Source organism: Micropterus salmoides, unplaced genomic scaffold (genome assembly GCF_014851395.1).
Source record: "Micropterus salmoides isolate LMB-PRFRI ecotype aquatic unplaced genomic scaffold, ASM1485139v1 Ms_hic_scaffold_9, whole genome shotgun sequence".
NCBI classification, from domain to species: domain Eukaryota; kingdom Metazoa; phylum Chordata; class Actinopteri; order Centrarchiformes; family Centrarchidae; genus Micropterus; species Micropterus salmoides.
Genome location: NW_024044681.1, coordinates 17,398,235 through 17,420,015, shown reverse-complemented (window position 1 = coordinate 17,420,015; position 21,781 = coordinate 17,398,235). Strand labels below are relative to the sequence as shown.

Sequence of the window (21,781 nt, the reverse complement as noted above, 5' to 3'; positions counted from 1 at the left end):
TCTGAACAAGATTCAATCACATCTGCATATATATTTAACCCTCCAGATTCTCCTAAGTCTCCTGCCCCCCTGTCCTCGCAACACCACATGTTGGCCACAAAAAAAATCCACTAGAATGCAGGAAAACTCTGAAATTAACAATTTTCTGGGGAAGATCACCAGATACCCTGGTTGGATCTGGTCTCCTGATTTACGCTATGATGTCCCGAGGTTGGCAAGTATGCAAATAAACTATACTTCCATGGACCATGATTATTGACTTGGCTTTTCATCTACATCTGCTTTAAAAGTGTGAATTTGGCTGCTGAACTTTAAACAAAATTCCTGGGGGTTGAGGAGTGATGACCCCAACCCCTGCGGTGGGTAATGTCATGTAAGGCCTACTCTACTAAAATGCATCGACTTCACTGATACCAAATCTCACTCCAAACTAAATTAAGTGAAGAGTCCCTAGCAACAGTGTTGGGTCTTCCTATAAAATATGATCTTGCTGATCACATTAGGTCAGTTTTAGCAATTAGCGTGGTAGTTTGTGAATGTAACAAATTACTGACAGCTGGCGGATATTGAATAGGAGTCTGAATCTTCGAATATTAAACTTTGAAACACATATTGTTTTAAGCCCAACATCTTAAATGCTCTGAACATCACCCACAGTATGTACAGTAGCTGCTATCAATAAATACAACACCGCTTTTTAATACCATGATTATATGCCTACCTGCACCTGCCACTTAGTTGCGGCAATCGCTGTGATCTATATAAACATGTATTAATACCATGAAATCCCATGTTTCCCAAGTTAGTTAAACTCAGCCAACCATTCTTCTATGTTCCATTCTAAAATAAAATGTGCATGTTTCCCTGCCTCCTGCTCCCCAGTGTTTTCCTCTGTCGAGAGAAACACCTTGACAGATCTGAGACCTTAAACGATCTTATTTTATATGGTATGTGAAATACTCAGCCCAAGAAACAACTTAACAACTTCACCTCCACCTCATATTTCAGATGTGATGAATCTTTAATGATCCCAGAGGGAAAACTAGCTCAACTGCATCAGCAAATACTAACAGGATACTGCAAGGAAAAGTAGAACACAATATAGAGTGCATAGAGAGATTATACAGAGAGATGGATGCTGCAGGGAAGGCTTTTTGATTTCACTTCCTAAAAAGTTTACATTTTGGAGAACAGCACTAGTCTTGTGTATCCTATACAAAACTATGCCATGTGTGCTAAAGAAAAGATGCAATGCAAAGTAGTTTGTGTATTGTATATTGCTTGCATTCCAGATTGGATAAAACTGTTCGTGAAGATGTGTAATGTGACAAGTTAAAATAGAATATTAATAATCTGAACATACGATAACTAAATATAGTAAATTCATGGTCTGGGGATGTAGTGGTATTTTCCTCATTAGAGTAAAAGTTCTTGCTGAGGAAACATCTTTTCACTCTTGTGATTATTCCTCCCCATTTTCAGGGGCGTAACATGTACAGTCCTGGCCTGACTGCTGGTAAAAGTGTAATTCTGAAAGTTGCACCTTTGATGAGAAAACTGGTGAAGGTGATAACTTTTGAAGATGTGAGAGTTTGGTAGATTTCTGCTCAGGATGCAGTACAGTCTTACCTTTCATGCTGCCGGTAGGGTGCCAAGCTCAGCCCAGACAACAGATCTAGAGTTTTCCACTACTTCCAGACTCCTCCTGCCTGTTGGTGGTAGGGATATACTTCGAATTCCCCATGACCTGATAAAAATATTATAACTAAAACAAATATAAATAAAATGGTAAGGTATTCAGAATCTGGCAGTACAGTAGAAATGGTTCACGTTATGGACTTGAAAGATTTTGCACAACAACATTGATGCTGTATCATCAAATTTTCCTGTTTGTCCTTTTGTGTTTATCCCAGACTCTCTGTGCATCTATTTAAGAAGCCTAAAAATGCTTGGTGTAAGCAGACGTATATTCTGCTGAATTTGCTAAGAGAGAACTGGTTCCAGTTGGCTAACTGCTAGTGGTGTATCGACCAAGATTTTTGGTCTTTGTTATGGTCGACCAGCTGTACATGACCTTGCTTTTCAGGTATTGGGGTATTTTTCAGTGTAAAGGTTATGCTTCAAAATCAAACACTTGCTTATGCCTTTTCTGGACCTGAGAAACATGTCTTTCTACAGACTTTATTTTATTTATTGGGAAGGATTTGTAATAATTGTAGAAATACACACACCTGTAGTGTTTAATGTTCTCACAGGAAATCCACAGCAACAAGTTCAATCTATGATTTAATGTCTCATCAGCTATAGTACAAGTAAACATTTAACATTAATCTGTAACCCAAAATTCCAAAACATCTTTCAAATCAAAGGTCAGTATAAAAGCAAGTAACTTTACTGGATGAGTATGGGAAGCCCAGAGTGTACAGCTCCAATGGTCAAGGGTCATTGAACTTAAGTTGCCCATAAAGCCTGTGCTTACATACAATTCAGATAGAAATATATATAGGCGCTGCAAAAAAGGAAAAAGCATGATGTCTCTGGAACTGCTTTCACCGTGTCCACAATCACCAAATAAAGGAAATTTGCATTGCAGTGCACATAAAAAGCATGCTTAGCCAGCGACTGTATCCTTGCAGAATTGAATCCGCTGCTCATCACTGAGGCTCTGTCGCGCCCAACCAGCTGTTCTCTGAATTTCAATCCATAGTTTGAGGCCATTCACAATTTTCTGTTATCCCAGCAGCATCAAGCTTATCGGCATGTTCAAAATGCATGAAGCCTTCATGTACCGTTCCCTTGTAGTACCTGAGCACTAATGAAATTTGTTCTTGTAAGTCTTGTCTCATCAGCTTGGACAGTAAATGCCCGCTTTGCTTTACCTCTTCAACAGTGTCCTTCCTAACCATCTCAGCTAGAACCTCAAATCTCATTTTGAGTTATGTGACGTGTATTTGGCATTTCTACGCTCCATTTTCTGTTTTACTAAAGGGCCTTGCAATCTCTGCCATAATGGCCAAAAAGTTTCAATGCTGTGTCAGTTTTAATACTACTAATAACTTCATTTGTATCCCTCTTACAGGTAACAATGCTTTAAAGCAATCAATACAAATTTTGAAACATACTGGAGGCGTTAACCGTGTTTAACCAAAATGTAAAAAAGATGTTTTTTCCGCTGCCCGCCAACCAGGAAACAAGTGATACTTTGAGTTTGTTACTTTTGCATTGCCAAAATGCTGGATGGTTGTTGTGCTTTCAGATGCACTAAACAAGGAGGAGACAAGCCTGGGCTGTGTTAGGTGAGGGATTCCCCACAAGGTAAATGCAAGTACATTACTGCAGTTGAGCAGCTGCAGGGACCTGGTGTTTGTTTTTTTAACGGTAGAAATGCAGAAGCGGATGCTGTAACATGGATCGGAAGTGCCCAACACTTGCAGTTTGTGTTCATCTTTCATTTTCTTTAGTTTAGAGGGGATCCATAAATTGAACTGCTTTTGCGGCATCTCTACTGGGGGAGTTGCGATGTGAGCTGCTATGTTGGTCTGTTTTGCCCTCCAGGTCACCGCGCATGTCACATGACTGAAAACTATGAAATCACATTGCTACATGGTGGGTTAACATTTTGGGTTTCTTAATTATCCACCTTGGGGACCTTTAGGTGCAGCAAATGTAGGCAATGGTTGAACAGGGAGGCTCCAGCTGTCAGCCGATTCTACATAACTAAAAATACTGGTTGACATAAATAAGTTTTATTTATATTAAAATTATACTTTTTACAATACATCATAAAGTGCAGATGTTTAAGAAAGGCAAACAATTAAAACTGCACAGTACACAACGCCATCAGTTTAATTTAGTTAATAAAAGTAGTCAAATCAAGTAAATTTTATTTACACAGCCCAATATCATAAATCACAATTTGCCTCAGGGCGCTTGACAATCTGTACTGCATACATCAGCCTCGATCCTTAGACCCTTGATTTGAATGATGTCTGTTTTCACCTGGTCTATGGGTGCTGGTCTGCCTCTGGAAGTTTTGTTCAACATGGGATGGTCCCTGGCTTCATTCAGGCTGACCTTCAGGGCCCTCAGCCTGACCTGCACTGTCCCTGTTCTAAGCCCAATGTTTCTTCTTAATGAAGTTGTCTTGCTTTTCTCCATTTCATTGTTAGTTAACTCTACCTTGAAAACATGCATATTACAACACACTTTTGTTCTCGATTACTCATCTACAGTGTTGTTTTCCCGTTTTCAGTGTGGATGTGTGTTGATGTTTCAACTAGACTATATATTTTCAAGTAACATACAAGTGGCACGACAAAGCAGTAGCTACATTTCAAGTGCCATATGGGGGATCTTGCAAGTCAATGAGTTTCCCCAACACGTTCCTGCAAATGTTTCACAACAAAAGCCTTGTTCAGAAATTACAGGTTTCTTACCACTGAAATGCTAGAGAGGGCTTTTAATTTGTAATCATACAGGAAGTGTTTGTGCAGCATAATGCGGCAACTATAACATGGCAAAGTATACTGAATTATGACAAATTATTCTAACAAACTGAGGGATTTTGAAGGAGAGCATCTCTTATACGAGTTCAAATAAAGTCCCGTTAACTTCTGCAGTTGAGGTCAATATGAGAAAGTACGGTAAAGAGCCAGCATTAGCTAGCTAAAGAGCCAGCATTAGCTAGCTAAAGAGCCAGCATTAGCTAGCTAAAGAGCCAGCATTAGCTAGCTAAAGAGCCAGCATTAGCTAGCTAAAGAGCCAGCATTAGCTAGCTAAAGAGCCAGCATTAGCTAGCTAAAGAGCCAGCATTAGCTAGCTAAAGAGCCAGCATTAGCTAGCTAAAGAGCCAGCATTAACGTTAGCTCTGCCACATACAGTGAAAAGCAGACTACTTGCAGCTACCATTAATTCGGTCCACACAAACTAAGCCCTTAAACAAAAGGACAAAGTAAAGAACCTTCATTTGTAACACCACAATGATTGTCAACATTAGTCAAGTTAGAAGGAGCTTCTGCTAGGCTAACTTAGCCAATGTTTGTTAATGCATATGAAACAGGCTAAGCACAACAACAACACTTTCCAATGCGAACTTAACCAAATTCATTTTAACAGTAATTTGCAAAACCTTATGATACATAGTACATTCAAGAAATAGAGTTCTGACTTCTCTTGCATCTCTTTGCTTTCCTGCAGAACTGTCTTTTTTTAACAGCACTTTTCAAAATTTGTGTTCTATCGGAAATTGAAAGGCACAATAATTGATCAATAAGAGCCAATGAAAATTGGGGTGGACAATCTGATCACAAGGGGGGCGGGTGCCCCCTGTGCAACCACAGAAGATCCGTGTCTGGTAACTAGTAAGATCACTGCAAGCAAAAAGACTCAAATCAAAGCTTCAACATGTCTCTTCAGAAACCTATGGTTTTTATGCAATGTTTTTCCTCTATGATCAGCTAACCTTGTGCCCAATCATGTACTAAATGCACATATGTAACTGTTCTACATTAGGGATTTGTTCATTGCATGTGGTTTAGCTAAAACTGGGGTTGTTTAGAGTGTTAGGATAGGCTGTCTTCAGCCTGAAGAAAAAAAAAAAAAAAAAAGCTGAAAAAAGTGTTTGTAGAATATTTTTCCACATATTTTGGTGTTGAAATGATAAAAAGTTTTGGAATCCGTGCAGTAGATAGCTTCAGCCGGCAGCTGCAAACAGGCTGTATTGCTTTGGGATACTTGTGCCCATCAAATGTGCTTTATTTTGCCCCCAACAGGCTCAGACTGTTATACATATTGGCTACAACATCATGGAGAGGATCCCCACGAGCGAGTCTGGGTGAAAATCTCGTGAAAGGCGAGTTGTTGCAGGAAACACTGGTGGATAAGAGCGAGGGGAGTTTGTTGTGAACGCAGGAACTGCTAGCAAGATTTTATTTCTTAACATTACTCCAACACAAACACTCTCCAACTCGCTAATTGCGTTTCCAGTCATGAAGCAATCTACTGCACGGATTCCAAGACTTTATACCTATTGCCATTTCGACACCAGAATGTGAAAATCGCACCCAGGTTAGCCCCTACCTCAAGTAATCCTTTAACCAAATGGTTTTGTAACTGTAGAAGCTGAAATGTGTAATAATGTCTGGTTGACAGTTCCAATGCTGCTTAATTTCAGCAATTAGCACTGTCACCTGCTGAGTTAATTACATCTTCACCACATATTACCAGCAATGAGGAGAAATAACTCTTTACAGATACAAAACAATCTTTATCTTGTTTGAATGGGTATAATGTTATGATTGAGGCTTTAACTGAACCATTGTTTGATTATTTCTTACGGTTTATGATTTTTATCTTTATTTCTTTAATTTTTGATAGTCTTATTTCTAATATTTTACTCTTGGAAAGCACTTTGTGACCTTGAGCTTTGAAAGGTGCTATATTAAATAAGCCAAACTAATTGCACATATATTAACATAATCTACATTGTACATCTATGGTTTGGGTTTTGACTTTGCCAAAAATAGAAAAATAACTACCTGTCAAGAATATAAAAAACAAAACAAAAAAAAAGCTGATACTCTCAGCTAAATAAGTGCTGTTATGGAGGAGACTGCAGGCAGTTGCAGCTGTAAGGATTAAAGCTGGTTGGAATTTAAAAGGCATGAATGTCAGAGGTCGCTATATACACACACGCACTGAAATCTCTGCTAATCACTGAAGTAAAAAAAAAAAATAAATAAAACACCCTCAAGCCTCTTATTTGTCTTACTTACCCTCGATCTCGGTTTGTCCTCTTTGGCCTTTTGAAGTTGGAATTATTAAACACCATCATGAGATGTGGGACTTTACAGTGGGACAGTGATTTTAAAGTGGTTGGCTAAGTTCCATTCATTTAATGAGAAACCTTTACATGTGAGGCTTCAGCAATAAACAAATAAAATTAACATTTTATTTATTTCATTAGTGTGAGAAATGACAACACATTATGCATGTGCATACTCAGTCCTCGTGCATATGCCATCCTATTTATCATCTGCCTGTGCGGATCGTGGATTGGAGTATCTTGACAGTAAGCCCTGGTAATTAATCCCCGTTTATTCAGTGTCTTGGCTAAAGGAAGAAGTTATGCAACCATGCCTGTTACCCTGTTCACTCTGTTACTGAGCCCAAGCAGATTACATTTGAGCTGTTAATGAGGGGTGCAGAGAACTATGCAGAAACATGCATGCACAGTTGAATACATGTCACAAACAAGCGGCAACATCAAGAAATTACACATGCAGCTGTAAAAATAACTGGAATCACTTACATGAACGTTGGTGGTCACTCCCACCAGCCCTCTGTACTAACACGGGTCATAGTCTAAATTAGTGTGAAAGGTCAAATTATTTTATGGCTGACATTTCACAATGATCATCATTGATTGAACAGTCATTAAATGTCATCTGTAATGAAATCTGGTTTGTTGATGTAACAGGATGGCATCTTCAGTATCATGACTGTCAAGTGTCTTTTCTAACTGAAGTGTCCACACTTGAAAAGGACCAGACTTCAGATTCCACTCAGAAAAGACTTATTTTGACCAGGTGAACAGGTACCAGTGACAGAATCAGCATCATGCCCCCCCCAACACAGGTAAGGTTAAGTATTTCAACAAAGTAGAAAGTATGTATATTTAGATTAGGTAAAAGTATTTAACAAGTGTTCAAACATTTTAATAAAAGGTTAACGAAAGAATATTCTTTACATTTTATCAATTTTAATTAAGCTTTAACAAAGGATTTTGGGTTACCATTTTAAATATTAATCTACACAAATTAGATAGGAAACCCATACTTTTTACCCATATAAATTTAAGCATTTGGGTCTTATCAGTTTACTATCACTTTAAGCCACGCAGTGACATTTTTAAGCTTTCCCCACAACATTAACACATTTAGCCCATTAAATACATTTCTACACCCAAACAGACAAAGATCCAAACGAGAGCTTACCGATAGCCCGTCACAATCAAAAAGTCCCAGTCCCTCACAGTGGATGCGTTTGTACTTCAGCCGTCCTCTCAGTCCGTCGCACCCTAGTGAAATGACTGATGTGGGTGTTTGTACTACGCTGATTGAACTGGGCACGAGCTTCTGATTGCCCCAATTCAATTCACCTGGTCGAGCGTGCGCCAGGGCGCGCACAGTCACGTGTGTATGGAAAGCCGTTTGAGCATTTATTCTAAATCCTGGATATCAAACTTTATTTGCATCTACTAGTTCGGTCTTTGCCAGAACTAGTTCGCCATTTTGTCAAACTAGTACACCAAAAGTCTCAACTAGTTGGCTTTTTGACGAACTAGTGGCCATCTGGACCGAACTAGTAAAGCACAAAGACGTACTAGTTAACTAGTGACCAGCAAAAGCTTTAACATGTTTACTAGTGGAACATAAATTCGGCTTACTAGTTAACTAGTGGGTGACAAATTTATGCACTAGTTAACTAGTGGGAGCTAAAATGCTTACTAGTAAACTAGTAAAGGCCAAAAAGTCCACTAGTAACACTAGTTGAGGCATTTTAGCTCATACTAGTTAACTAGTGAGGCGAAAATTGTTGTGCTAGTTAACTAGTACGAGCTAAAATGTCCACTAGTTAACTAGTTGACGCACTTTTGTTCTTACTAGTTAACTAGTTAACATTTAACATTTAACATTTAACATTTTTTACCTTACTAGTTAACTAGTAAGGTAAAAAATGTTAACTAGTAGAACATTTTTTGCCTTATTAGTTAACAAGTAAGAGCTAAAATACCCACTAGTTAACTAGCTAAAGTCTTTTGGACCTTACTAGTTAACTAGTAAGGCGAAAAATGTTTTACTAGTTAACTAGTAAGAGCCAAAATGCCCACTAGTTAACTAGTAAAAGCCTATTTTGATCGGACTAGTTAACTAGTGGGTGTAAAATTGTTTACTAGTAGAACTAGTGGATGCCAAAATGCCCACTAGTTAACCAGTGGAGCAAAATGCTAATAAGGGGGAGGGGAAAAGTGGACTTTGAGTCTTCCTATTGGATCTCCAGTTCAAAATTATAAATTTCAACCAAGCAGGACTCAGGATTTTGTGATAATCCTGCCCAATTCATTTGCATGTTGTGCACTAGTTAACATGTTGACCTGAGGAACTGCAACTAGTACTACTAGTGGCTTCTCTTTGCCGCCTACATGTTAACTAGTCAATGCAAAAATGTCTACTAGTTAACTACTTTTGTTCGATTTAGACCGTACTAGTTAACTAGTCAGACTTAAAATGTTTTACTAGTTAACTAGTGAAGGCCAAAATCACTACTAGTGCATAAAGAAATAATCAAACAATGGTTCAGCTATTTAAGCTGATGCATCTTAGACCTTACAAGTTAACTAGTAAGGTGAAAAATATTGCACTAGTTAACTAGTAAAGGCCAAAATGTCCACTAGTAGTACTAGTTGACGCATTTTTTTACCTTACTAGTTGACTAGTGAGGCTTAAAATGTTTTACTAGTTAACTAGTAAGAGCTAAAATGTTTACTAGTTAACTGGTTGATGCATTTATGACCTTAGTAGTTAACTAGTAAAGCCAAAAATGTTTTACTAGTTAACTAGTAAGAGCTAAAATGTCCACTAGTTAACTAGTGGAGGCTCTTTTGACCTTACTAGTTAAATAGTTCAACACAAATAATCGTACTAGTTCTTAAGACTTTAGCTAGTTAACTAGTGGGTATTTTAGCTCTTACTAGTTAACTAGTGGGCATTCTGGCTTTCACTAGTTAACTAGTACAACTATTTTTGCCTCACTAGTTAACTACTAAGAGCTAAAATGCCTCAACTAGTGTTACTAGTGGACTTTTTGGCCTTTACTAGTTTACTAGTAAGCATTTTAGCTCCCACTAGCTAACTAGTGCATAAATTTGTCAGCCACTAGTTAATTAGTAAGCCGAATTTATGTTCAACTAGTTAACACGTTAAAGCTTTTGCTGGTCACTAGTTAACATGTGCTTTACTAGTTCGGTCCAGATGACCACTAGTTGAGGCTTTTGGTCTACTAGTTTGACAAAATGGCGAACTAGTTCTGGCAAAGACTAGTACTAGTAACTAGTAGATGCAAATAAAGTTTGATAGCCAGGATACGGAATAAATGCTCAAAGGGCTTTCCATACATGCGGGCTGCTGTGCAGAGCGGCGCGCAGGTGAGACGGCATGCAGGAGGAGGAAATGAGACGGGCACACTGAAGACAGCCACACCTCCACCGGGTCAACGCGACAATGACTTTTTAAATACTGTTGAAAGAGGTCAGGACCATGGGCATTACAGAAATCTAATGTCTTAGAGTCTGGTGTTTAATTGATGTGTGTAAAGATGTGAAATAACCAATGGCTTCAACTAATTTGAGAGAGTTCACTTTAAAGTAGGATTATTAAAAGGGCTCTACATTTTTTTATGTTATGTACTAGACCAATCATAAACTGTCAATTAATATAAGTGATCTAGTGCAGGGGTATTCAATTAGAATTCAGAAGAGGTCCAGTTAGAGAAAATAGAGAACATCAAAACGACTAAGTTGCGTTATCATTTAGTACCATAATGTATAGTTGTATCAACTACCGATACTACCATCAACGTTTTTAGTCAACAACGGACCGTCAAATCAACCGTCAGTTTTCACATCAAACTGGAGGGATAATAAATAATAACTACTCTAATAAATTCTAAATTTCAGTAAATTAAAATAAAGTGTTTAATTTTTAGAAAAGATTTAATAAAAAGTGTAGCTTGAAGTGATGAAGTGTAGTCTTAACCAATTTTATAATAAACACTCAACACATCCTAACAAATGAACAGCTGTAGTGTCTCCTCTTCTCTTTCATTCCCTCTTACAGAACTACCACTTTCCTACTTTCTTTTGTTCAGTGAGAAATGTGAGCTCTAGTTTGTCCTGCCAGCTAGCATTGGAGATCTTTGAGATATTCTGGTTTTGAACTGCCCGTGGGAGGAACGTACATGTAAAAATCTGTACATCCTTGATTTAAAGCCATGTGAAATCTCTTTTGTGTGTTTCCAATCGTCTGGTGAATCTCGCAGACTCGACTTGCAAGCATTGGAATGCACAGATTTCATTGGCTGACAGTCACATGAGACGATTGGAGCATATGCAATTGGTCTGTAAGTTTCCTGGGCCGCTAAACCAGTACAGTAAATGCTAGAAAAGCTGCGTGGTTAAAATAGAAACGTTCCGTCACGATATAGTAAGTCTCAATAATAAAGTGGCTGTAGATTGGCGATCAAGAAGACAGCGGCTGGGTCCGGATCCGGACCGCGGTCCGCCTATTAGTGACCTCTAGTCTATTGCACAGCACCTGACCTATATTAGTCCCTTTACTTGAAATCCCCTTTTAATTCTCTCAAGTCATTGTTCCATTTATCCATGTTTTGTCACATGACTAAAATGCATCTAAGATCTCCTTACAGAGCCTACTGTATATCCACTGTGTGTTAATAACAGGTGACCCTTAGGCAACATCCAAACTAATATGTTATCATTTTAAAACGCATAACTTTTGCTAGATTTATGCCTAGCTTCCAGACTACTCCGCTGTTTTCGAACCCCTAAATGGAGACTTCTGAAAATGCTGCTGACCCCATTATTGTTTTAAAACCCTGGGATTGCATTTTATTCTGGACGGGAAGAGACTTTTGAAAACAATGAAGCAGACCATAGACTTGCCCCTGCTCTGCCTCTGATTGGCTATACTATTCCAGGCATCTGCTAAATGCTAACGCTTGCCTGGCTATGATGCTCACTATCCATACTATTCATACAAAGCTTCTGAACATCACTGGATGGTGACACACGCTGTGAGTACACTGCCTCACTGAACTTACTGATTTTTTATCACATAAGCGGCCATCTCAAATCCCATTCGCTATTGAACTTGCTACTTCAGGATATTGATTTGGGGACAATGACGTGGCTGGTAAACAGTAACTGTCAAATTTACTGTTTGTCAACTGTTGAAATCCTGCTAGCATAACGTTAGCTTTCTGGGCCAAAGCTGGTACAAACGGTCCTGTGAGCTGAGCGGACAAGAAATATCTTGTGTTGCCAACAAGTGTCCAAAGTTTGTTCTATTTACTGGAGTAATAAACAGTGTTTCCATTGCATAAGCTTATGGTATAGAAATAAGTGTTTCAGGTATCAGTTAAACCCTCAGGTGTTACCAGGGATACAGATTTATGGTCTTAATTTTTTTTCTTTGGCAAGTGACCATGGTATAAGGCGGACAATGCCCTTCCAAGTGTCCCTAATCTGGAATTAATCAACAAAGGGAAGGCCAGAACAGGCCTTTGCTGTGGACAATTTGTAAGGCATTATCCTGTAGCTACATAAACAGTTTTCATTCATCGGTAGCTGGGAACAGTAATGTGGCTGATACAGTCTTGTAATGCAGAGATGTATTGCTTGAATTGTTCAGTGTGAACAGACAGCTGGTAATGGCAAACTTAACCTTTAATTTATTATGCAGTATGATGTACATACTGATTCAGTACATACTGATATGGCCTAAATGTATGTATGAAAACAAAAGCAACATCTGCAGTATGAAAAAAACACTGTGATGTCCATAAGAAAAAAAAACGCTCCACTAATAAATCTCCAGTATGCATCATACTAATGTAAAAGCACTGCTTTCATTACTGATGTTGCAGACCTACACTCTGTTGTTAGTTTGAATAATTCTATTTGTGAGCTAGTGAGGATTTATGGCAGCAAGACATTATGTAGGATTGACTGCAGTGGTTTATTGTTTCTTGGTCAACAATGGAGATCTATGTCACAGACGAATAAGCTATTTTAGGCTTTGGATACACAATACTTGTTAGAAGGATGTTTATTATATATACTAAAAATATCGACTATTGCCAGACTATGTACTGAATTTGTATTAGATAAAACAACAGGTGAAAAAGGAGTCAGTATATTCATATTCTGGATATCTCATTCTGTATAGTGATAAAGGCATGAGGGTGAAGTCCTAAAAAGTGAGCCATGTGCAGACTGCATTATTCATGCAGGACTCCCTGCACTCCCAGCTCTGCAATCGCTGAAGAGCTTGTACCTCAGCTGATGAAAGATCTAGCTATGATGACACATGGTGGTACATTGCAGGCGGTTGTGTAATAATCAGAGGGATTCACTGGCTGTCCTTTGCAGCTGCCACCCTGCCCAGTGGAGGGAAAGGTGCCAGCACAGGGGTCCATCAGCCAACTGCTGCTCTGTTTCAAGTGCACTTTCCTGGAAGGAAGGGAGTCACTGAACAAGAGCAGAACAGGCTGTGCTATTCCTATATAAAAACTGGCCTATTAAATTAAAATATGCTTCTGGTAGAATTATGTCATGCCTAATTCAATGTCCTTAAGAGAGGTTAGTACTAACATGACCTTTGTTATATATATATATATATATATATATATATAGTAGTGTTGAAAAGTGTTTGCCCCCTCAGAAATTTAACTCGGCTTTCCAAAGCTTCTTATTCGTTTTTGCATGTTTGTCACACTGACATGTTTCAGATCATCAAACAAATTCAAATATTAGAAAAGGGTAGGACAAATAAACACAAAGTGCAGTTTTTAAATGAAGGTTTATTATTATTAAATACAAACCTACATGGCCCTGTGTGAAAAAGTGATTAACCCCCCTGTTAAAACATAAATAAACTGAGGTTTATCACATCTTTGGAAAGCTGAGTTAAATTTCTGAGGGGGCAAACACTTTTTCACAACACTGTATATAGGCAGTTAAAATTTTGACAGCTCTTCGAGATGAGTAACAAGTGCTGAAGTATAAATTTGACTGACGCAGAGGAGGGCGGTAGTATTAAATATGTTTTGCTTCCACAAGGGGGAAATAACTGATTTCCATCAATCCTTTCTGCACAATTTGCAGACGTCACTGTTCAAATGTCTCAACATGCCCGTTGTCAATTGTAACATGTAATTAAAGTGACACCTTGACGATTGATCAAATGACGATAAAATTGGATAATTATGTTCATCGTAGTCTACTTTAATTACAGCATGTTCAACCACTCTTTGCTTGAGATTAAGGTCAAATAGAAAGTTTGAAAGTGGCCATCTAGTTGGTGTGGTTGTGAACTCCATTCAATCATTATTGCAAATCTAAGTATCCATGCGAGGACTTCTGCTTGTGTGCATATCTTGTGTTTTACCTGACCGGATCAAACTAAATGAACTAAATTATTATTATTAAAACAGTGTGCACTGTTTTGGCTGTAGAGGAGGGTAAACCTAGATATCGGTTACTACTTGTTTATTCACAGCATAATTAATAACATAAATCTGCCTGACGTGAATTCATAGTAATGTCAAGTAATATTGATTGATTAAAAGCAGTTGTTGCCTTTAGGAAGTCAGCAGTTACTTTACATTACCATTTATTATTACATTGTAGTGCTTATATAATGATGTAGCACTAAAATTATAGCTTTTATACTCAGTATATGGATTTCTACATGAGTGACATCTTTAATCAGCATCAATCTCTCCTTTTCATCATACCCAAACACTGCAGTGCTAGCCTCAACCTCAGTCTATGGCTTGGACTCCAGAATTGCAGTGGTGTAAATGTTCCTTTGCACCACTTTCTGACAAGTTGTGGAAAGGAACTTTACTCAAGCACTGTACGTAAATGCTGATAAAGAATAAACTATTGGTTTGGAGCATTTATGGCAAAAAAGTAGTATCTTGGGGCTTCTTGTCTATACATAACTATACATAACAATAGAAAATATCTACATGTGCTTTTCACATGTCTCGTTTGTGGGTCCTAAAATAAATAAAATCACATGTCACATTTCAAATGTATAAAAATTATTAACAGTATCACCAAAGAGACATTTCCCCTCAAAGGTTCTCAGCGTTTTCATGTAAATAACTGTTAAGTCCTAATAGGTACATTTTTTAAATATTTCAAACACAAAAAAAGAAAAACAAACAAAAGAAAACCAAAGATTGGAGAAAATGTCCCCCCCCCCCCCCCTTCTTTCCTACCCCATTAATCATCTCACGACCCCTTAATGACCATTTGGTAGAGGCCCAACTGTATCTAAAATAGTTAAAACTAGCTTCACCTTGTCTGTGCATAATCACACCAATCTGTAACAATATAGAATGCCACCCAAATATTATATAAATAATACATAATAATGATGAACCTATGCACACTGATAAATGCAACCATTTTATTGTAAAATTCCACAGCTATGTGCAATTCCCTTATGAAAAGGATTTTTTCCAGTACATATATAGTATGTTATGCAGACCCTAATAGAAGTGATCAGCCCCCCCCCCCCCCCCCCCCCCTTTTTTTGACAATACTGAAAGATACATAGATGGCAAACGACTAACATATTATATGTATGGGGATAATATGAAATGTATTTTGTTCCTTGATACCTTTTACTGAGCTCTCCAATTCCAGTGCACATTATTTTGTTTTCTGCAGTTTTACAACATACATGACAATAGAAAATATCTACATGTGCTGTTGACATATATGTAGGTCCCAAAATAAATAAAATCACTTTGTCAAATATAAGTACAGTGTAATAAAAGTCCATGTCAATGCTGGCAAAGGACTGAGACCAGATGAAGCAATCCTTGAATTTTTCCAAATTCTTCAAAACATCTGTTTGTCTGAAAACATATTCAACATGCACATTACTGAATATAAAACACACTTCAGTATCTCCCATTCACCTTTGTATCTCTCCATTTACAGTAGAGTGCACAAAAATATAATTAATAAATAATTAAACAAGCTTTTACTATTATGGAAAAAAATACCATGAAGTGTGTTTGTTTTCTGCACCACTGTTCAAACACAAGACATGCTTGGTTATCAGTACGATGGGTTTGTAAATAAATTCATATACAAGCTAAATCAGAAATTTCTTCCAGTTCACCCTGATACAATAATTATTTTTTATTGTTCTGTTCTACATTTTAACATTTGTTCTCATGCTTTTGGTTCTGTACCATATCAAAAAACAAACAAACAAAAACACCAAATATGTCTGAGGGGTCATCACTGTGGCCAACATTCGTTATAAAGCATTTCCTTCCAAGAAAACATTCACTTTTAGCATATGTTTTGTCTTCCACAATGTAGTAGTGGGTACATAAATGATATTATAGTTTGATATTCTCTATTGCATGTGTGTCTGTTTGGCACTTTATAAGATGTGATCATTCTTTCACACTTTTTTAAACTACTGAACACTGATGATGACCAGTCTACATTGCTATTGTTCACACGTACGTCCCTAAAGATGTGAGAGATGTGAGTATGTGCACACTGAAGACAGGTTTAGACTACTAAGTGGCAGCTTCTGATCACAAAAGAACCACCATTAAATACAAAAGGGAAAGAACTTCAGGAAATATGAGATAATCTGGTAAATGCATATGTTAGTATCATCACTTATGCTTTATTAATGATGGCAAATATCAAGACCAATGAAAACTTGTGGCGGTGGAAAAAGTGTAAATAATTAATAGTCACTTAGACAAGCAAATATTCTTCTTCTGGTGGCTTGGGAACAGTTATTTTTTTTGTTTTTTTTCCCCTAAGAAAAGTTTACTACTCAGAAGCTGCACAACAGGTAATGTTGCAACTTACTAATTCAACAGATATAACAAGTTTGACAGGCCTTTGTGAGAGTAGTGTACATCAATCACAACATAGAAAACACAAGATAAATAAGCTCAAGCTCCATTGACACATCAAACAAAAATGTCTCTTTGTTATAAATGACAGCATTCTGTGTTTCTTTTCAGGGGCTATATGAACATAAAATACATTTTCTTTCAATAAAATAAATAAATAAATACCATCAATGAATAAATAAATAAATACCCCATTACCCCCAAGTATTCTACACGGTTCAGTCCAGCATAATACAATAAGTCTAGTATACTGTATGATGATATACTGTAACTATGCTGAAATTACAAAATATATACCCTTTTACAAAATCCCAAGGGCTTGACAAGTGTTTTCTTCCGTTTATAATTTATGTACATAAACAATGTGATTTACACCTATTCCTTGTGAGTTTACACTTCATACTGAAGCACTGTCTCCATTTGTTGCATACTGGTGTCTATCAAAATTGATCTGTTAGGGGCTGTAATTCAAGACTGTTATACGTTATCTTACACAACATTTACAGTTCAGATATTTTCGCTGTGTTCTCTGCTCTCCTCACGCAATACTGCATTCAAAGGAAATTTGAATGGGAAAAAAGTAAAAAAAAAAAAAAAAAAAAAAAAAAGGAATATTCTGCCCAATATGTGATCATTTACATTCCCAATGTGGTTCTTTTCAAAGAGACAAGAATTGAGCTGCTTGATTATAGGCTTCCACATCTGTTCTTGACACAAGCTGATCATTTTTTTACTAAAATGAAGGTCTTAATTTATTATCAATTCATATTTTTGTTTGTTTTGTTGCTCATTTTAGAAAGATGACATAATGAACCCTATTTAACTGCAGGGATTTCAAAATACCCTGCAGCTGTCTCAATAGACATTTGCATTAAAGTGTAGATTAGTCTGAATTCCTCTATTTGAAGGCAACACTCAGCCTGGTTATGCAGTTGCAGTTATCACTCTGCTAATGTAAAGAGCAAAAAAATATTTGTTTTTATAAGAAAACCTTTTTTTTAGCCCAGTTTGTCTCGTAAAAGCTTGCATAACCAAAATACAACAGCAGTGTGTCATTATGGAAATGCTCGCTTTTAACAGCAAATGGAGAAGAGGATGAGAGGTCAGTGTTGTCTATACTGTAAGCTAATGGCTGCGAGGAAAATGATTAAACCAGTCGCTTTGCCTGAAACTCTGGGCTGATCGTCCCACCTGTATGCAAAGACGATTCCTCAACTTAAAAACATAAACTGGGCGCATTTTTATCATTAAAATTTCAGTTTTCCTAGAAAAAAGTATAATTAAGTCCTGAATGATAATCAACAATGCTCATTTTTTGTTTCCATAGCCAACAATAGAAGACCATAAAACCTGTGGATTTCTGGCCTGAAAGGTGCATGCAATAAATGTAAACCACTATGTAATAGTAAAATATATACAGTTTCTGTACAGTTGAGCATTGTCCATAAACAGCATCTTCTCTTTCTGACCACACATGAAAAATACAATGTCTAATTGTACCAACATTTAAGCTAAATCAATTGAAAATAAATTAGCATCGTCAAAATGAATTGTAATGTCACTGTCTAATACAGCTCTATTAAAGTGCATCAGATTTTGTGTTTTAGCATGTTGAAAAAAAGTGAAAAAAAAACCCAAGTGAAAATAAGTGATAAAACACAGTTAATGTCTTTTAGAGTTTTCTGATAGGCATTTGCTGTGATCTGAATTGCTATTTATTTAAGCTGTTTACTATGCAAGGAACACATTTGTCTAAAAATAAACAATGGGTAAAAATCCCATTGAGAAGAAATTAACAGGAAATTCCAGATAAAAGGTCTAAAATAAAATCATGAACACAAAAACTAAACTAAGATTCTTGTTAATTGCTCACACAATCGATGCTTTCACAACACATCTACAAACCTCTTCATACCAGTTAAATGTAATGCTACAACATTTGCAATGTCTGTAAAAGTTATCAAATGAGAGATTAAAACCAAGGAATTAGAGGAAATGCTTTGAATCATATCGTTGGGTGTTTCAGTGGGTCCCCTCCTTCAAAATGTCCCTTGCTGCCGCAGAGCATATGTAGAATGTAATGAACTGTATGATTAGGCTGGCTCCACACCCCGGCCTAGAGATATAGATAGGAAACCCAGTAGACCAGGTTGAAAAGACCAAAAGCAGTGGGGAAGAAGATGCGTGCATACGAGTCTATCTTGGCGATGCGGATGTGCAACCTGCCGTGCCGCCAGGCTCCGGAGCGGCAGTCTTCGAAACAGCAGAAGAAACTGGTGCAGTCCTTCCCGTCCAGACACTCATAACCGTACTCCTCGTCTCGCTCCTGCATATGCGTAGCGTTGTTCATCTGAATGGCTGTGGCAGAGCGTGGACGGATGTCTACCGTGGGTGTCTGCTTTTAACAGGAGAAAATGAGACAATTAGCCATCAGAGCGCCAAATTGTAATTTGCACCTTCAACTTGCAAATGGACCCTTTTTTAAAGTCATAAAAATACATATAGACCTATAATTACCACCTGTGGTTGTAATTAGAGAGGCGCATATTGACAAAGGGTAAGTCCCCATGGAACCCATGATGCAAATTACGCCTTTGGGCTGGGGTATAGCTGGCGGCTAAAGGCAATCATAACATTTTTAGTACAACAGTCCATATTGCTTTATTTAACAGCAATATTAAGCTAGTGCTGGGCAATGTGATTATGCTATTGCTGCTGCACAACATTCAAAAACACTGTAGTAAACAGATGACTGTGCGTCATTTGTACAAAAATTACAGTTTTTTAAAATGTTTTAATGCCCAGTGACTCAACAAATGTCATAATTTGGACTTATATGGATGTTGTAAGCAATTTTTCTGAAATACATTTATAGGATATGTTGTAACTGGCTTATAATGCATCATAAAGACAAGCTTAGGGAGGAGCATGTGTTGGCAGATGTGCAGCACCCAGCTCAAATTTCCTCCAGCCCACTCTTTCTGTCACTAAATGGGTTAAAATAAACCTTCTTTTCAAACTGTGCTCACCACTGGAGGGCACATGCCTTTCATTTGTGAAGTTTCCTAAAATAGGACAGTGACATCAATGAGTCTGTGGCCCTGTCATTCTAAAGGCAGACAGTTAGTATTCAAACAGACCATTTTCATCAGCTTTTATCTTGAAATACCATGCCACCTTTGCACAAATTGGAATTCTGGCTGTTTGGCAGATTAAATGCTCACCCTCCCCCCATTGGCAGAAATGGAATGCTCCTTGACCTTGCTGATAAACTAGGGTGTCAAGCTCATTATTTAAAAAATACGCAGCAAGCCGAGCATACTCCAAAGTTCAACTTCTAAGAATTTCACATCACCACTTTCCCTCAAAAAAGTGCCAGTAGCTGTCATTTAAGTTGTTCTTTATGTTTTGTATTTATAACAAAGGAACAATAATCTATAAATGGCTGCATAAACACTCTTAAAATGTTTTTCAGCATATATTTATGCTCTGTGTTGTGAGAATATGAAATACTTGTTAATATTAATCAGTTCTCTTTTAATTGCAACAATCTCAAAACACTAAATACTTATTTTTTCTTTTGCCACATTCATATTTTTTGCCCCCAATTTTATGTATCTACACTAGACATGCTTTTTGCAAATAAAATTAGGTCACTGCAGTTTTAGTTTGAACATATCATTATCTGCTGTAAGCATGCATCCTCAAACAAGCTTAAAATTCTTAAACTTGATTGAACTGTTCATTCCCCAGAACTTCTCATCTTGCCCAGCACTAGTGCACAAACCTGTTATCCCTTTGAAAACCATACATAACCCCACACAAAACAACATACGGGTTAGTTTCAGCATTTTTGTCCTTATTAACGGACAGTATGTTGCATTAATGAGGGGATTAGCAGAACAGGTTATGACTCAGTTCTCAAAGGGGATTGGTTGCACTGGAGGAAGCGTAGTGAAAGCTCAGGCAGAAGGAGCATTAAAAGCATCCTGCCGCGTGGCCTGGTCAAGCTAGGCTGTGCTGAGTCGGTGTTAGCAAAAAAATAACATAAAACAACAAAGAAACAACACAGTGGCATTGGCAACTTTAACTGGCTGAAGGTAGACAACCTCTCAGAGAAGACAAAAGGCGGAAACATTCAGGATCATTACTGGAGGATCCCTTGGGTATCTGCCTGAAGTTGAATATGTGGTGGTAGTGTTTAAATACTGCAGGTGGATTTTTCAGCAGTACATTTAGACTCATGTCTAGGCTAAATCTAACTTATCAGACCTTAAAAATATTTCTCCTAGTAATATATTGATGTGGACCTCTATGTGGAAAAGCAGATTATCTTGTTAGGTTAAATTTAGATCTTTGCTAGCGCCCACCCACCCTGGATGCTTTTTGGGTGTTTGAGGATTAGCATATGTTAATCTTCTGAATGGACCTCCAACTCTAATTAGACTTAACACAGTGCAGGGATTGTCTGTTTCAGTCTGTTAAGGCTCTGCTGACTCTGTAGGAAGCGTCAGGTTGAGAAGCCCAACAAACACATAGGTATATATTTACTGGCAGGAGAAAGGAAAGACGAGGAAGCTATTGCAGCGGCTGCTAGTTCACTGTGGTTACAACAACAACAAAGAGTGAAACAGGACAGAGGGAGCCAGAATGAGTCCACAGTGGGCCTGGACTATTATATTCCTCTGGACACGGGATGTGTGGGATGCTTATTTGAATTTTAAAAACTGCATAAGTATGTCTGGCTGGCTGCCTCCGCACTGTGCACTGCAGAGCGCCCCCTTTTAATGTTATATCTGAAACCTATATAGTAACTGATGAGGAGTACAGTAAGAATGCAGGTAAAGAGGGGACAGAGAGAAGCCTATCTGTTGTAAAACAGAAAAAGCAGTGAGTTGCTGGGGGCTCAAAGAGCCAAAATGCAGCAGACACATGCAGTCAGACACAGGCAATATACCTTTGAGGAAAAGAGCCGGAGGAGCTTTTGTCCAGACAGGAAACAAAGAATATGTGGAAT

The 21,781-nt window shown here is 37.7% G+C and overlaps 1 protein-coding gene and 1 long non-coding RNA gene across 5 annotated transcripts in view; both read right to left on the bottom strand.

The window, feature by feature from the left end:
• Positions 1-1,631: 1,631 nt before the first annotated feature.
• Positions 1,632-8,099, bottom strand: LOC119896122. Its single transcript, XR_005443175.1, has 3 exons — positions 7,995-8,099; positions 7,310-7,362; positions 1,632-1,765 (listed from the first exon to the last, which is right to left on the bottom strand). It is a non-coding gene; the product is annotated as an uncharacterized LOC119896122 (long non-coding RNA).
• Positions 8,100-16,506: 8,407 nt separating this feature from the next.
• gabrg2 (gamma-aminobutyric acid type A receptor subunit gamma2) overlaps positions 16,507-21,781 on the bottom strand; it is a 48,468-nt gene continuing 43,193 nt past the window's right edge. The window contains exons 9-10 of one of the 4 annotated variants that reach the window (XM_038709473.1): positions 21,722-21,745; positions 16,507-19,162 (exon numbers count right to left, since the gene is read on the bottom strand). In XM_038709473.1, the coding sequence (XP_038565401.1) occupies positions 18,881-19,162; positions 21,722-21,745 (306 nt within the window). In that variant the 3' untranslated portion in view covers positions 16,507-18,880. The remainder of the gene's footprint in view (positions 19,163-21,721; positions 21,746-21,781) is intronic. The other 3 variants (XM_038709475.1, XM_038709476.1, XM_038709477.1) reach the window with 3 other exon arrangements.